At 42.1% G+C, this 16386-nt stretch overlaps 2 protein-coding genes across 4 annotated transcripts; one reads left to right on the top strand and one right to left on the bottom strand.

Moving 5' to 3' along the window:
• The first annotated feature begins 2763 nt into the window (after positions 1-2763).
• Positions 2764-9721, top strand: rad23b (RAD23 homolog B, nucleotide excision repair protein). 2 transcript variants are annotated; one of them, XM_047570444.1, is made up of 10 exons: positions 2764-2950; positions 3954-4035; positions 5368-5447; positions 6055-6230; positions 6343-6395; positions 6540-6667; positions 6957-7092; positions 7209-7336; positions 8207-8395; positions 8598-9721. In XM_047570444.1, exons 1-10 carry the CDS (start codon positions 2885-2887, stop codon positions 8709-8711), a joined length of 1152 nt encoding a protein of 383 aa, XP_047426400.1. In that variant the 5' UTR covers positions 2764-2884; the 3' UTR covers positions 8712-9721. The 2 variants fall into 2 exon arrangements, with proteins under 2 accessions (XP_047426400.1, XP_047426399.1); XM_047570443.1 differs by having other exon boundaries at positions 6340-6395.
• Positions 9722-11647: 1926 nt separating this feature from the next.
• klf4 (Kruppel-like factor 4) lies at positions 11648-16007 on the bottom strand. 2 transcript variants are annotated; one of them, XM_047570573.1, is made up of 6 exons: positions 15688-16007; positions 15444-15555; positions 14598-14786; positions 13862-14564; positions 13074-13244; positions 11648-12721 (listed from the first exon to the last, which is right to left on the bottom strand). In XM_047570573.1, the coding sequence occupies exons 1-6, from the start codon at positions 15690-15692 to the stop codon at positions 12546-12548; spliced, it is 1356 nt and encodes a 451-aa protein (XP_047426529.1). In that variant the 5' UTR covers positions 15693-16007; the 3' UTR covers positions 11648-12545. The 2 variants fall into 2 exon arrangements, with proteins under 2 accessions (XP_047426529.1, XP_047426528.1); XM_047570572.1 differs by having other exon boundaries at positions 13862-14786.
• Positions 16008-16386: the final 379 nt, after the last annotated feature.

The following is a 16386-nucleotide window of genomic DNA, read 5'->3' as shown; positions in this document are numbered from 1 at the left end:
GAAAAACACTGAAGACCTCTGAGTTCAAGAATTGTGGGTATTTCCACCTTTAAAGTTGATATGCTCAATATCATGCTTAACAGGGATATAACTTCAGCCAAAGTATTTCAAATTCCCTGATAAACCTGAACAGCAGATTTAGAATTAGAAAAGTATGCGATAGGGGCAAAGTAATTTATGTGAGGCCCCCCCTCAAAAGGCCAAATACCTTACCTCACAAGTACCAGACTTCCAGCATCGGAGCCAGCCTTCTCTTAACAGAACAACATTATTTGTTTAAATCCTTAAGCAAACATTTGGGGGATTACGATCCTGAGCAAGACTCAGTCAGTTCACCGCATACATCGATCAGCCGCCACATTAAAATCACTGACAAATGCACAACACTGACCATCTTGTGACATTTGTTGTGTTGTGCTGGGAAACGTTTGCATCTGGCATTTGTGTGGATGTTACTTAGACACGTACCACCCACCTAGACCAGACCAGTTCTCAGTTACACTTAGCAAATAATTAGCCAATCTCAGCGTGCCAAGAATGCTAAAACCGTGATAATGTTATAAACACGCGCCCGGTGAGCATCGGCATATCAACATCTCCACTCTTAAGATTTGGCTCAAGTAACACACACCACCAGAACATCGCTCACAGTTACTGCTAGAGTGGCTTCGCTCCTTCTCCTGTATTTATAATGAAATGCTTTGCCCTGATATGTGCGTTCTAACATGTGAGTGAGTGCGGCTCGTTTCCTGTTTTCAGTGACACATAAATTCCTTTGTCACATGCCCGCGGAGGCCCTGGAATGACCTATAATAAGTCCCTGCACCTTGTTCACAGGAAATAGCTTTGGGCTGAGAAGGCATCTCAGTGGCCTTCACTCTGTGTTACACCCTTCCACCGCTCTCCTCTCGTCTCCATTCCTCACCATTCAAGAGCTCTGCTGACCAGAAACCACAAACCCGAATGTCAGTTGTGACTTTGTGTGCTTTGCCTTTGTGTGTCTGTTTCATGTACATGCATGAATTTGCTGCAGCTCCTGCACCCTAAATACCACCGAGACCAGCAGCTTCATTTAGCTTTCATGTTTCACTTGGCATTTTTTTTCTTCCCCCCCACTCTATGGCAATCACTTTGAATCGTCTGTTAGCATTGTCTGTCTGTCGAGTCTCGATTTCACTGCATTTCCTCTTCTGCATATTTCAGAAGGTCAAAGTCTTTATTTCACATGTCTAACATCATCTCTTGAAAATATCTCCAAGTCACGGGGGATAAGACTGTAATCTCTGCGGCTCACCACTTCAGAGAGGGGGGGGGGGTGGCAGACTGACGACCCCTGGAGACAGGAGCAAGAGGCACAGCCACAGTGGAGAGAGGGGAAAGGAGGACACTGCTGCTGCTGCCGCTGCTTCTGCTGCTGCTGCTGCTGAGGCCAAGGGAGGCAAGGGCAGCGCTCCCTGTCGTAATAACTGGATGACAGAGAGAGAGCAAGAGGATTGAGAGGTGAGACCGAGGCTGAAGTCGGGGAAAGAAGAAGGGCAAAGAGCTTCAGAGGGGCAGAGGAGTGGCAGTTAAAGACAGGCAGACTCATGCATAGAGTGGTCGAGCGTAAGAGGGAGAGATGCGAGAACAGGGGAGAAGTGGCCTAGGGAGGAGACCCCATTGAGCACCAGCAGATTATCTCTCACACTTAACAGTCCTCTTACAGTCAGAGGTGGGCAGCACAGCTGCATGGAAAACAGAAGTCAATAATACCACTGAATACTGAGTGTTGGATGGGAGACATTGAAATTCCTCCTGGATGGTTGAAACTTTTGATACGGCGCGAACTGCCATCACACGTTTCGTAAGGGCGGCGAGTTCTTCTTTGTCGCAATGTCAGTCTTGAGAAAAAGAATCTACTGAAGTTTTTGTGGCATCTCAGCTAAAATGCAGCAGAGCTAAATGATCATGGCTGATTGAGTTGATTTTGTATTGATGATTAATGTGCATTTCATTTGAAGAAAATTGAGAAGAGTGCATACATTGACCTTATTTATTATTCAAGTGGAATCAATTAACATAATGGAAATTCGTCAGACATGCGTTTGATGGTTCGCTCAGTCGTGGTTTCCTGTAACCTGTGGTTTATGTGCTTTACCCTCTGTCTAGTCAAATATCTGCTCCTAAACGGTCTCTTGTTAACTACTAATGTGTTTGTGACAATGCATGTGAGAAATGAGGCCTTCAAGCCTTTTAGTTTCCTTCTTTACCCTTGCAAAGTATGATAAAATGTTAGAACATGTAAAAAAAATAAATAAATAAAAAAAATCCTGATGATAAAATGAGTATGTATTTTGAACATTTCTTTCACAAAAAAATCATTTTATACCGTATATTCTGCACATCAAATAACATTAACTTTAGATTTGTAATAGGTACAGAACATATTACAATGACAGAATTATAAATCGGTAGTAAATTGTAAGTAACACTCAAGCCAAAGACATAAATAATGAAAATCCATACGCATTTAATTTAGTCAGTTGTGCTTACAGTACTTTAATTTATACCCTCAATGCAGACAGTGGACTTGTTAGGTGTAACTTAAAGTTAGATGATTACCTCTTATTTTCTTTATTTTTTAATGATATAATATATACTAATTTTATTTTATGCTATGGAACTTATTATTATTATTAGTATTATTAGTACCGTAGCCGTAGTAGTGACCTTTACTGCAATCTCAAGACTGACCACCAGGAGCGCTGTGACTCTTTATTGACCATAGAAGAAGAGAAGTCATGGCGGCTGACAGTTTGTAATGAGCTAACGAGCACTAAAGACTCTTGTAAGTTGGATATAAAGCCTTTAAACCAAGCCCTGTGATAAAAAGTCTGCCGGCAAAATGCAGATAACTTTGAAGACATTACAACAGCAGACGTTCAAAATCGACATCGATGAAGAGGAGACGGTGAGACTTTCAAAAATGAAATAACTGCATCTGTGAAAGGGGGTGGAGTGGGAGTTGGGTATGTCCTGGAACCGAGTACAGTGTATGACCGTTTCATTTTTTTCTTCTTCTTTTTTTAAAACAACAAATAAATCAGCCCAAACGCGATTGGTTGTCTTTAAAAGGAAACGGTATTTGGGTCAACATGGTTTGCATTTGAAGTTAAATTCCAAACAGATTTGCGGTTGTTTTTAATTGCAGGTTAGGAGAGTAATTTGGTTGTCAGCATTTAGTCGTAGCCCAGTTATGTTTCCAGATGTGGGGTGAGTTGACGAGTTAGCGCCTACTGTTCCTGAACCAGTTGTATTTTCTGAAGTCATTACAAAGTGTATTATTTTGTATTTGTAAAGTAAAAAAAACGTTAGCATAAATTTCTATATATTTGCGGTTAATTAACGTTATTTAGTGTATTTATAGCTGTTTTTATATAATTAACGGTAATAATAAGTGAATACAACATGGAACCAACAAAAGTTTAGTAAAAAAAAATAATAATAATAAATGAAATGTTAACTACAACTATCGATAAGACGATCTAGCTACTGTCCATTTTATGACACCTTAGCTAGTTAAATTTATATGGGAAGCACCTTTAAACGTTAACTTTTACTTTCGGTAAAGTCGCGCATGTGATGACGTCGGCTAAAAAGACAGTCACCATATTAACGCTATTAACTTAACATTATTGAATTGGAATTATTATGTGTTTAACCTCTTTATGTTCCCAATATGCTATTTCAACTCAGAGTTTATCAAATTTCCCCTCTTGGAGTCAGAAGTGTCATCGCTCTTCAGCTCCAATTTAATGAGGTTGTTAGCAGTAAATGCTCAGTTTGGACTTTATCTTTACTTGTGTTGAAGCTGTGCAGCTACTTAGTGCTAGACAAAATGATGACAGAGTACATGAAAGTTTGGCTAAAATAAAAATAGCAAAATTATAATCACGGATCCTTTTGTTTCACAGGTGAAGACATTAAAGGAGAGGATTGAGCAGGAGAAGGGAAAGGACCATTTTGCAGTTGCGGGACAGAAACTGATCTATGCCGGTATGTTAACCGTCCCATATTAATTTATAACAGCGTATTATCTTGCTTCATTATAGTCAACATGATTCAAGTTATTCAGGTTTATGAGCAATGCAGCCTAACTTTAAATTCTTTGTTTGATTCTTGTCTTAATAAGACGGCACGAGAATAACACCAGACTAAGGTGTGGTATGAGCTCACAAAACCCCAGAAGATAATGCAAAGTTTGCCATTTTCATCTTTCAGCAAATGCTGCACGCTCTTCGTTCTCTTGGTATTTCACCTGTTTTCTTAGAATGATCAGTCCCAGTGTTATAGCCTTACACAAAGTCCATATTATTCATTCAGTTCAAGGTCCGCTTGGCTCTTTAAAAGAGCCCTGTCTTGTAGTTTACCTCGGGACGTCCCTTTTCTTAGGAGTTTTGGAAATTCCAGACTCAAATCCAGTGTAAACAATTGTTCAGTGGAGAAATGTGATTGTCATAATTCATTTTTGTTGGTTTGTTGTTGTCTGACTTGAGCTGTAACATGATGCCATACTTGAGTTTACATTTACATTTAGATCAGTAACAGAGCCTTTAAATGGCAGTAGTTGAGACCCAGGTCTTTGTTATCACTTGATTTCCTTTCAGTTATGTTTGACAGTGTGATAGAATTTGTGTTGTTGTAAACAGGGACCTGTTTCCACCTCTCTACCATTGCTGGTGTTTGTTCACAAACATTAATTTGTTGTCTTGGAGACGCTTTATAAATGTGATAAACATACAGCGATAATAATGCAGTGGTGTGTAGATGTTTAAATGTATTGCTAAAAATACACACACAGAACTCCTGAATAGTTGACAGATCTATCATATTCACTGACGTACAAAGTTTCTATTATAAATCAAGAAACACCAAGACACGTGTATCTGCTAGACAAGGAAAACATTAACCCGATAAGTGGAAAGATTGTAGCTTAGCCCAGCCTTCATTTCTTAAAAAAAAAAGTTTGTCTTTCCAAATGTGTCTTAAGATAACACAGGAAAACACGGGGAAGAAACAGGTATTTTGTCAGTCTCTAAAGTTTCCAGTTACTCGTCTGTACAATGTGACAACGCATAACGTTTTAGAAATTAGGTATTTGCTTGACCTACAAAAAGTTTCTCACATATAACACAAAACAAAAAGCAGAGCTCCGCGACGTTACAAGAAGAACCAGATATGGGGACAAAAGCTGACAATTTATCGGCTCAGCCACCTTCTATTCAATGATAATAATATGATCCCGTCTATTGTTACACCCCCTCATGTTGTTGAGGTCACAGCAGGTTAAGCCGGTCATTTGCGAGTTATTTTTCTGCCTCTTCGCAGGTCGAATCCTCAGCGATGACTGCGTCCTCAAAGAATACAAAATTGATGAGAAGAACTTTGTGGTCGTCATGGTGACAAAGGTTTGGGAAATATAAATAGTTTTGGTAAATATTAGGTTTTCTGTATCGAACACAGGAAGCTTTTCTTTGCAGAACACGGTGTTCCTGAGTATACTGAACTGTGATTAGGTTTTGCAACCTTCCCTTTGCACTGCCAGACACTGATGTGTGTCTGTTCGGGCTGTTGGACAGCCTCTTCTAGCGCACGGGAACAAGTAGTTCACAGGAGTCCACTACAGATTGGGGTCATGTTGTCTATTGTGGTTAGTTGTATATCCCAGTACACGGTGGGCTACTTGTTCCAAGCAATTGTAAGTTTAATATTAGTTTTCTTTTTTCCTGCGTCAATAAATGAACTATTTTATAGCAGAGCTGTTCAGGTTATTGCCTCACAGATTTGAATGTTGATATGATATTGCACTGAAATTAATTGATATTATTGTATAATATGCTGTATCTGTAGATGCTAACTCTCAAAAAGCCTCAGATTTACATACAAAGAATCGTATTTTAGAGCCAGCCCTAAATTAACATTTTGATTGCAACTTATGCAGAAATTACCAGACATAACTGTCAAATGAAATCAGGGAAATAACGAGGTTTTATGTTTATTCAATTGTTTTTGCAGCCTAAAACAGCCTCAGCCACCTCACAGCCTCCACAGTCCACTTCAGCTTCCAGCACAACAGCTCCTGCAACATCCCCTGCCTCATCGTCCAGTTCGGACAAACCTGAGGAGACAACGGACAGCAAACCGGAGGAGAAGCAGTCTTCAGGAGACGAACCAGCTTCCACCCCTGTCGGGTAAAGATGGGTAGATGTTTGTCTTTAACTATTTATCTGGTCTCAGTGTGTCTTGCATTGATTAATCATGCATAGGTCATGCCTCACCCGAGGTCTGTTTCTCTTGCAGAAGCTCCGAGGCATCAACCAACACAAACTTAATTAGTGAAGCAGTTTCAAACCTAGGTAAGGCTGTTTGTAATCATAATTATATAACTTCCTCTCGATCCTGGATCTGACACAAGAGTAATAATGAGTTTGATATTGACAAAGTAAATCTTTCTTTCTAGTTGCACTACTGATATGTACTTGCTGTCTTGTTGGTTTCAGTGACAGGTGCATCATATGACGCTATGGTGAATGAGATGATGCTCATGGGCTACGAGAGGGAGCAGGTGGTGGCGGCTCTGAGAGCGAGCTTTAACAACCCAGACAGAGCTGTGGAATACCTGCTCACGGTGAGAACTTCTATATCTTTGGCCATAGCAGATGGATCAGTACATAACCTAAACCACTGTGTCGCTTTGGATAATCATAAAGCTTGATGTCTGTGTAACAGTTACAGTGGTTTTGATAAACTGATACGTTTTTAGGTCACAGACTACTTCATGTACTACTTTAGCTAACTCACTGCTTCGTTATCTAAATATCCTGCCCATAACCACCTCAAGTTAATCCACACGAAAGTGTGATACTGCAGTTTATTCAGTATTTATGAGATTCAAAATGGTGTTAATTTTCCTGCAGGGAATCCCAGGCAGAGATCAGGGCCAAGCAACAGGACCTGATGCAGCGGTTCCTCCATCTAGTGGCGTTCCAGCTGCTCCTTCTGGCGGTATCAGTGTTCCCGCTAACACTGGCTCCTCACCAAGTGCTGAAGGAGGTAAATGGCCTGTGCTACGTATCACAGCAGCCTCCGTGAGCATATGCTTGTCCGCGTTATTATCTCTCCCGTGCATGTCTTCTTGCTGCTTACGCTACCGTGGTTCATTCTCGTAGGCAATCCCTTGAGCTTCCTAAGAAATCAGCCCCAGTTCCACGTGATGCGACAGCTTATCCAACAGAACGCAGCCCTGCTCCCCGCCCTGCTGCAGGAGATCGGCAGGGAAAACCCAGAACTGCTGCAGGTGAATTATTGACAGAGCTTGTTGTGCTGATATAGTAGGATGTGTAGATGTTTGGATGCCAAAGTCTGAAGGCATGTCAAGGCAAGTTTTACGATACGGTTAACTAAGAAAACAAATGAATGAAACTAAATATTATGCATACTCGGTACATACATCAGGAAATAGTTGTCAGAACTGATTATTCACTCAGCAGAACATAGAACCAGAGCTACTCACGCGAGTGGCCAAGTACTTCCAAAGACTTGAGTTGTTTGGAAGGAAATTACAGGAGTATTAACGTTTTATATTGAGAAAAGCAAAGTAACCATTCACGCGGTTAAAAGGCTGAGTATAGTAAAAGAAAAGATCTTGAGAACAAGTAAGAGCCGTCAAGCCAAACCTTTGCGTTGGTACATATACCCCGTCCTCACAACAAAACACGAGAGAAGATTGCGCTGCGATTGGAGAAGACATTTTACTCGGCTGCAACAGATCTGTGGTCCAGAGGAACGAGACCGTTCATTCTACTGACGAGGACTGTAAGTGATGCTGTTCTTACGTTGTTGTTCTGCTCAGTAGCGGCACTTTATTGTAGAGTGGTCAGTTGGAGTGGTGCACAACTATGTGAAAAAAACACTGTGGTGAAAGGGAGACACCCAACCATACTTGCAGTTACTTCATATTTGTATGTGTAACCGTACCGTAATTTATTAGGCGTCCGCGGATTCATTTTAGACATTAATTCTGTAACATGAGTCCTTTATATATTTCACTGAGGAACTGAATGTTAAGTTTTTATATTAATGTATTTTTGAAGTTGTCACTGCTAAGGACTGTTAAGCCGTGTCTGTACAGTCATCCCTAAGTCGTTTCATTTACTGATTAATGCAGGAGATCAGCAGCCACCAAGAGCAGTTCATCCAGATGTTGAATGAGCCCAACCCAGATGCGGTGCCAGCCAGCGGTGGAGGTGTGGCGGGGGGAGCGGGGCGAGCTGGAGGGATGGGCGGTGACACAGCTGGTGGCAGTCAGATGAGCTATATCCAGGTCACACCACAGGAGAAAGAGGCCATTGAGAGGGTGAGGAGGAGTGCGACACTGCAACCTTTTCCATGATTTCAAAATTCAGTGCTGCTTTTTTCAGAAGGGCTGGAATAATAACGGCCTGGTCCAAAAAACTCACTTTATTCTCCAGTACTCCAGAGTAACATAAAGCAAAAATTGACATTATTAAAGTTGTTCGACTAATTTACAATTCCTCTCTGACTCTTTCTAATTCCAGCTAAAAGCTTTAGGATTTCCAGAAGGACTTGTTATACAAGCCTACTTTGCTTGTGAGAAGAACGAGAACTTGGCTGCCAACTTCCTTTTACAACAGAACATTGATGACGATTAAAAAAAGGCATCTACCTGTTTTTTTTTTCTTCCACTCTTCTTCCTTTACTTTGTGATTCCTGATGTTCAGCATATGTGTACAACAAGCTTTTTTTTAAATTTGATTTAAAAAAAAAAATGTTCTAGTCACTACTTCCACATTCGACTCTCCTAATAACACTGGATCGTTAATAGCTGGTGGCTGGTGTTCAGCGACAGGCTGGTGTTTGTGATCACTTTAAAATGGAGGAACCATTAAAGTACAGTACATTTGCATCAGATGCCACTTGTGTTCTATTGATTCATTTTTTTTTTTTTTTAATGCTTGAGTCAAAACCAATATGATTTGTTTTAACAGTATGATTTACAAATACAGTATACTTTGCTTTTTAATTAAGGTAAGTTCAGGGCAGGGTTAGCACTGATTCCTCACAGCAAGAAGGTTCCGGGTCGAGTGTGTGATGTTTGCATGTTCTTCCTGTGTATGTGTGGGTTTTCTCTGGGTTCTCCAGCTTTCTCCCACCATCCATAGATGTGCTTGTTAGGTTAATTGGTGATTCTAAATTGGTCATAGGTGTCAGTGTGAATGGTTGTTTGTCTCTGCGTTAGTCCTACGATAGCCTGGATAGCCTGATGACAGCTGGGATAGGTTCCAGCCCCCCCAAACCCTCTAGAGGACAAATAGTTATATAAGATGAAAAGTTCAGGGTAGATCTGGAAGTTGATAACAGTATTCATGCACTCGTTTGATTTGTGTTTTTTTTTATCTAAGTGGACCAACGGTGGAGATTTGAAAATCGAAAGTTGTGCAAAAAAAAAAAAAAAACAAGCAACATTTTCTTACTTGAACGTCCCTCAGTTTGCATGCAACTCTACAGGATGACTGACAGGAGCTGTGTGATGAAGTCTGACTGTGACGCATAATATGAAGTCATGTATAAAGTTTGCATACATTGGCTAAGGCTTAGTTGTCAATGACAAATGTAAATTTTACCGAAAAAAAAAAATAAAGTTTTCCAGATTATTGAAAACGATCCGTATGTGGTTGTGGTTGTTATTGGCTGTGAAGAAATCGGACTTTTTGTGTAAGTAAATGATAAGTGCAGTACAAAAAGCTAAAACAAAAGAAACTGCGCTTTTCTTGAATATGTGTTACTACTCATGCTGCTTTAGTTCTAAATGACTGGTAGGGAGTTAAGGTATTTATTTGCAAAATCTGTGGGTGGTGCCCACCTGAACCTCACGTGACTAGAGTCAACAACCAGCTACTTGCCAGTTTTCCCTTCAATGAGTCCTACTCTAACAATTCATTAACCGCCAAGAGCTCCACACCTTAAGAGTGAATGGAGGTGAAAGTTTTTATGACAGAACACTGTGTTGCCAGTGGCTTATGTCCTCAAGGAGGAAACTATATGTTGGTCAATGAACACAATAACCTCAATCCATCTTTTAGCAGCTCTTGTGAAAGGTTTGTTAAATAAAAAAAAAAAGCACCTCTTGTAAACACTTTAACCGTACTGTTTCCTTGCTGCTGCTTTGAGGCGCAAACCAGAGAGATCTCAGTGGTCTTAACCTGAATTCACCTACAGGGGGCAACTTAGACCACAACATCTTTCCAGCTTTCAACACTGGTAGCAACTTGAGCTATTTGCCAGCTTGCAGGTGTGTGGTATCTAAAAACTGTAGTAGACTTGGAGGTAAACTAGCGCAACAGTTTGGCCTTTAAGGACATTTAAAATATTTAGATTTCTTTTTTCTTGTTTTTACAGAATTTGTCCACAGTGTCCCCGGGACGTGGCACACTCTCCAGTCCGTTTAACACCCATATACGTAATGTGGTTGTACAAAATGTGCAACTTTTTTCATAAAGAAAGTTATACCTTAAATAGATGTCCTAAAAAAAGAGCAGAAATGATCAACAGAGTACTGCAAAGAACAAATTCAGGGTTTACTTACGATATACTTTAAACCATTCATATAGTAAATAGCGTGTGAAGCACTATTCTGCGCTGTCGTTTAATAGAAGTTATAAAATTGCTGAGCAAATGGATATCGCACACTCAACAATGAGTCACAGTGTGTAAATTAAATGACAATTATTGCACTTTAGAACAACGAAACCAAACGTTTTAACATATATTAGATCTACAGTAATAGCTTTTTTTATACCTTAACCCTTTGACTGGCATTATAACCGCACGGTTGATCTTTTTTTGTGGTAGAAGTAGTAGCCAATAAAATGCTTAATTTCTCATTTTGTACAGAGTTTCTAACCACTGCTAGTCATTCAAATGTTTGAGAATCTGAGTTTTAAAACATTAAGAACTCAGCTGCTGAGTGGACACATACTGTGGGATTTAATGCATTTAACTAAAGGTGTTATAATGTTACAACACGCAAGTAGAGCTCACTGTGTAGAATTACACACGTCGGTCATATAGCAAAGACTCATTAAAACTCTATCTCTCTGCAGCATCTCTGTGGGTTTTTATTCATATTGTGCACCTGAGAGCTCCAGCACGGAGTGGCAGTCATATTTGGTGTCGCCCTTGAATGTCAGCCAGTAACTGGGTTGTCCTCCCCATTCTTCCGCCCTGACAGGTGGAAAGAGAACCCCATGGAAACGGGACATTTTAGGAGTGAGTTTTCTTTTGAGAATCTTTTTAGCGGCGGCATTGTGTTAGTTCGCCCGCGGTGATCTCACCATTGTCAGGTAGGACATTGTGTGTGAGCTGACTGTGAGCTATTGCTGCCATTTAAATGCAAAGCGTCTCCATTACACTACCTGGGAAATCTTCAATTACGTTAACTAATGATGCTCAAGAAAATGTCCTCTTTTTTTTCTTTTTTTTTTTTTAATGTAGTGATTTTTAAGATTTCAATTAAGTATAAGCATATTTTTCTTTTTCTTATTCCAAATACATTTTTTTATTTTATTATAATGTAAAATACAAAACATTAACAAAGCATTTTTATTTACAAATGTACAAAGTTCAAGATTATATTACATATTTTGGCTATAAACAAAAAAAAGAAATCTTTGTTCAGAGTTACTCATTCAATACAAAAATATGAATGTCTCATATAAATTATTGCACGCTGCAGCTGCAGTGCATCGAAGATTGCCATCACCATTTAAAAAAAAAAAAAGTGTAGTGTTCACCTGATTCATGTCAGATTGTGGAAGAGAGGTTTCCAAGAAACACACAAACAACCATATGGCACTTTTTTTTTTTCCTTTTCACCCTTTTATCCGTTTTTCCTTAATCTTTGGTACCTTTTATTAAAAAGAAAAAAAGACCTTCTTCAGAGTTACTGAGCACCATTTGGTATAAATTAACATTGTACCTGAAATCAATGGCATTGCAGGTGAAATGTGGATATAAATATAGACGTATCTATTAATACAGTATTTTTGAACAGTGTGTAGTTAACGGCCTGTGACGTGTGATGACGTGCTGCTGGTAAAAAGGCATCTGGAGATGTTTGTCTGTTGCTCCTGGTTTCCCTGACAGAAATACATTTCCAGTTAAAAGCTGCTGGCACCTGGTCCTCCAAGGTTTGTCGGTTAAATAAGACAAATTCCAGTTTGGTCCCTTTCATAAAAGTTTACAACCCTGGCTGAGAGGTCTCGTCGAGTCACCTGCTCAGAGTGCATCAGTCTTGAAAGAAATTCTCTTAAAGGAGTAATGCTCGTTTTTGCCATGAACGCCACAGCTTGTCTTGTTGCTTGACACCGGCTTGAAGGCAAATTATGGTTTTAAAAAAAAAAAAGTTCTACTAACTTATATATATATACTTTATATTTCCTGGAGCCTTCATCCATCGCCATTTTGTCTGGTCCTCCAACCAAGTCTCATAAGTGTCTCTTCATATGGAGAGCGAGGTGGTCTGACCTCGAAAAGGCCCGGTCACATTTCTGACACTGAAATGGCCGGTGGCCTGTGTGCTTCCTGTAGTGGCGAGTGAGCTCATCCGAACGTGCAAACTTCCAGCCGCAGCCCTCCCAGTCGCAGTGGTAAGGCTTCTCCCCTTTGATGGAAACACAATACACAAGCAGCAGTTAGTCCTGGCCCTGAGGTTAAAATGGCCCCAGGCTGCCAACCTCTGGGAAAAAAGAGGTCCATCCTGTCCTGCAGCTAGTGTGTGTAGGCCAAACCACCCAGCCTGGGGTTTACATTTGAGCAGGGATCAGCATCAACCTGTTTCACCGCACCTGCCAAACAACTCGGCTACCCCACCCCCCACTGTCTAACACCCACATTCATACTGTGGTTGCACGAAGTGTGCAACTGATGTCGTTATTTTTCGATAATCGCCAATGAAAGCCATACTTTAAGCGCTTAGGCGCTGCAAAAGGACGAACCACGTTCGGTTGGCCTACCTGTGTGCGTGCGGTGATGAGCTTTGAGGTGGGAGCTCTTTGTGTAAGTTTTCCCACAGCCGACGTAGTCACACGTGTGTGTCGCAACCCGCTTCCTCGGCCAGGAGCGCCTGCCGCGTTTGGGCTTCGGCTCCTCCGGCAGGCAGTCCCCGCTGGAGATCATATGGGGATCTGTGGGGGTCAAAAAGATCATGGTCATCTTCTCTGTAGCTCATCTTATGCTACCACATGGATAGAGAAACTATATGTCGGCAAAAGGGTCATATACTGTGAAGTAACACAAAAGTTGAAGAATCATTTAAAAAGACTTTGTTTCTGTTGTCAACGTCAATATGACATACGAGCAAGTAACTCAAACAAAATGCGGCAAAATATAGCATAAGCAAGACTGTGACAGTACGATGAATAAAACGTGTTTATATTTTATATAAGTTGTGTGTTGTTTTCAGTTTTATTCAAACAGTGATCTTACAGAGTATAAAGTATACGTAGGCGCTCATGTCTAGCATTTATTTTGACAACTTTATGATGACAAGATTGTTTTTGTCAACCTTTTGAACCACTAGTTTTATGGTGCGTGGTAAGTTTAAAGCCCTTAAGGTTGTATAAAAAAAAAAAAAAAGAAACAATAAAATCGACCCTATGAAAGTTGATTGTCTAGTACTGGCCTCTTTAAATGTTTTTACGTCTGCTGTTTGACTGACTGATATTTGACTGTGTTTAAGTTGCTCCATATAGAGATTACAGGCAGAAATATGCACATATGTGTATATTAAACGAGCTCTAACCTTGGTACTGCATGGACGACGTCTGAGGGTAGGAAGAGTAGCCCTGCGGGGAACTATGGTGGTATCCCTGTGGAGGTAGAGGGATCTGAGAGTGTGGGTGGCCCAGCCCCTGGTGCTCCCGACTGAGCGGATGGTCTGGGGAGAGGGAAGAGGATGAGGATAACCTGCTGCTAGTCATGGATCGCCCTCCGCCAGGGAACCCGTGTAGATCCAAGTGGCTGGGACGCTGCTGCTGCTGCTGCTGCTGCTGGTTCCCACGGCCCTGCGAGTTTACCCCGGCCAGGTGTAAGTCCATCGGCTGCGAGATGGTGCAGTTACTGGGATTCTCCTGCTTTATCCGATGGCACGTAAAAGACGGCGAGGCACGTGTAGCGGTTGGGTCTGACACAGCATTAATGCAGGCCTTCATTCCTTGGCTGTATTCTCCCATGTCCATTGTTGTCTTGACCACAAATTTGCCGTGGAGGCTGGTAGGGTGCAGGTATGCCGGGTCCAACTCGGGCCTCATGAGCTCTGCCACGAAGCCTCCAGAGGGCGAAACATCACTGATGTCTGGGATGGTATAGAGCAGCTCACTGGCAGTTCCTTGAGGGGAGGGAAGAGGGTAAGACGAGGAGAAAGAGCCAGGGGAAGGAGACAGGGCCTGGGCAGAGCCTAGCGCCATGGCGTCCTCCTGCTGCTGCTGCTGCTGCTGCTGCTGCTGTTGCTGCTGCTGCTGTTGCTGTTGTTGCTGCTGCTGCTGCTGTTGCTGTAGAATAGAGTTGGACAGAATGAAGTCGTAGTCCAAGTCCAGGTCTGGCTCTGTGTCTTTCTTGGACATGCTGGGGAGTGCGGTGCTGGTGGAAGTGGGGTGGTCAGGATCAGGGCAGCTGCTTCCGGCTGGCACACTGGTTCTCTTAAGATGGGACAACTCCTCCTTCCATCTCTAAAGGAAAGTTACAGAGGTATTAATAATCGTGCTGGTATAAGCTGAATGTCTTTGTATGAGACACATGACCGAGAAAATCACATACAGGTTTGTCCTGTCCTGATTTAAAAATAGTGCTTGTTGTGAATAGGGCAAAGACAATAGACACAATAATGGATTTAGAATGGATGATTACAGAGATCAAGAAAAACAGTCCTTCCCTTCCAAAAATACTGGTTTATTTCGCCCTGAAACAACATTTGTGCGCACTCGAAGTGGCACACTGAAGGTACACTTGTCTCTGGTGATTAAACAGTGAGCTATTTAGGCTACTAGAGCGCCATCAGGAGACTCTAGCGGTCAACTTTCAGCCTTTCAGAACGGCGCACTGATCAGACAGCGCATCAGCGTGCTCTCTATCCCATGTGCGCCCTCGCTCCATGTCTCCCCGTGCCTGCTGAAAACCTACTGAAGTAGCCTGTGTAAACTGGTACACGCCCCAGCAGAGTGTGGTGTCAAGCCCTGACTGTGGTACAATAACACGAGAGCGAGAGATCGGGGGGGAAACACAGAGTAAATAAACTGCACCCACTGCATGCGCTCCCTAACAGCAGATTACTTGCTGCGCACGGACACTTGGCACGTATTAAGAAGAAGTGACCGCAGGATACTCACTAAATTGGCACTTCCTATGGATTTACTCTTCACGGTGGGGCCGCTGGCGAACGTGGATATGGATGGCAAAAGCGTCCCGCCTAAAGCCATCTCGATGTCATTTGGAGGCTGCCTGAAATTAAACAGAAAATAACATGGTAATTCCTTGGGCGAGGGGATCCTGGAGGAGCGAGAGCGCAGCCTGTTACAAGTCCACAAGCAGATGTTAAATCAGCTGTTATTAAAAGTTTCTCAAGGTCCGCACCTCATCAGTTAGAATCTGCGTGGAGTCCCTTCTTTCTTTTCGGCGCAACTGCTGCTTGTTTCTTTCTTTCTTTCTTTTTTTAATGCTTAAATGTCCCCGCGTTTAAAGTTTCTGCTCCGCTCCGCGCGTAACACTTTTGCTCCAAGACATGCCGCCGCGGATGGGCGCGCCGGTGAAAGCAGCCAGGCTGATTGAAATTTAAACGCTGAAGCAGTTTTTACTTGGGAAGACAGAGAGGCGACGAGCAGGGGAATCCCTCCCGCCTGTTGCCATGCAGGGACCGGCAGTCTGGACTGAGAAAGCCGCGTGAGAGGTATCACTTAAATCGCTGGAGCTCGGGGAAACGCCTTCGCTGCCTAGCAACAAGCGCGGAAAAACATTAGCGTGAGGGGGGAGAGAGGGAGGCAGAGAGAGAGAGAGAGAGGGAGGCAGAGAGGTTTGTTTGTATTCCTAGCAACGGTGCCGAGCCTTGCTGCTGCGAAATGTGGGTGAAGAAACGCATCTTTCCGAACGCAACTCACCGACTGACGAGGGAATACCAGTTTCTGTTGTTTAATTATGTCTGTGCGGATCACATGGGCGCGAGGACTTCACTCAGCCCGAGCGCCTTATCTTAGCCTGCCATTTAGAGGTTTGTGATTAAAACAGAAAAAAAAGAAAGAAAAAGAAATCACATTAACCAAGTAACACTTTTAACCC

This window comes from Mugil cephalus, chromosome 19, assembly GCF_022458985.1.
Source record: "Mugil cephalus isolate CIBA_MC_2020 chromosome 19, CIBA_Mcephalus_1.1, whole genome shotgun sequence".
Classification (NCBI taxonomy): Eukaryota; Metazoa; Chordata; class Actinopteri; order Mugiliformes; family Mugilidae; genus Mugil; species Mugil cephalus.
The sequence above is the reverse complement of the archived record's forward strand: the minus strand, read 5'-3'. Positions and strand labels throughout refer to the sequence as shown.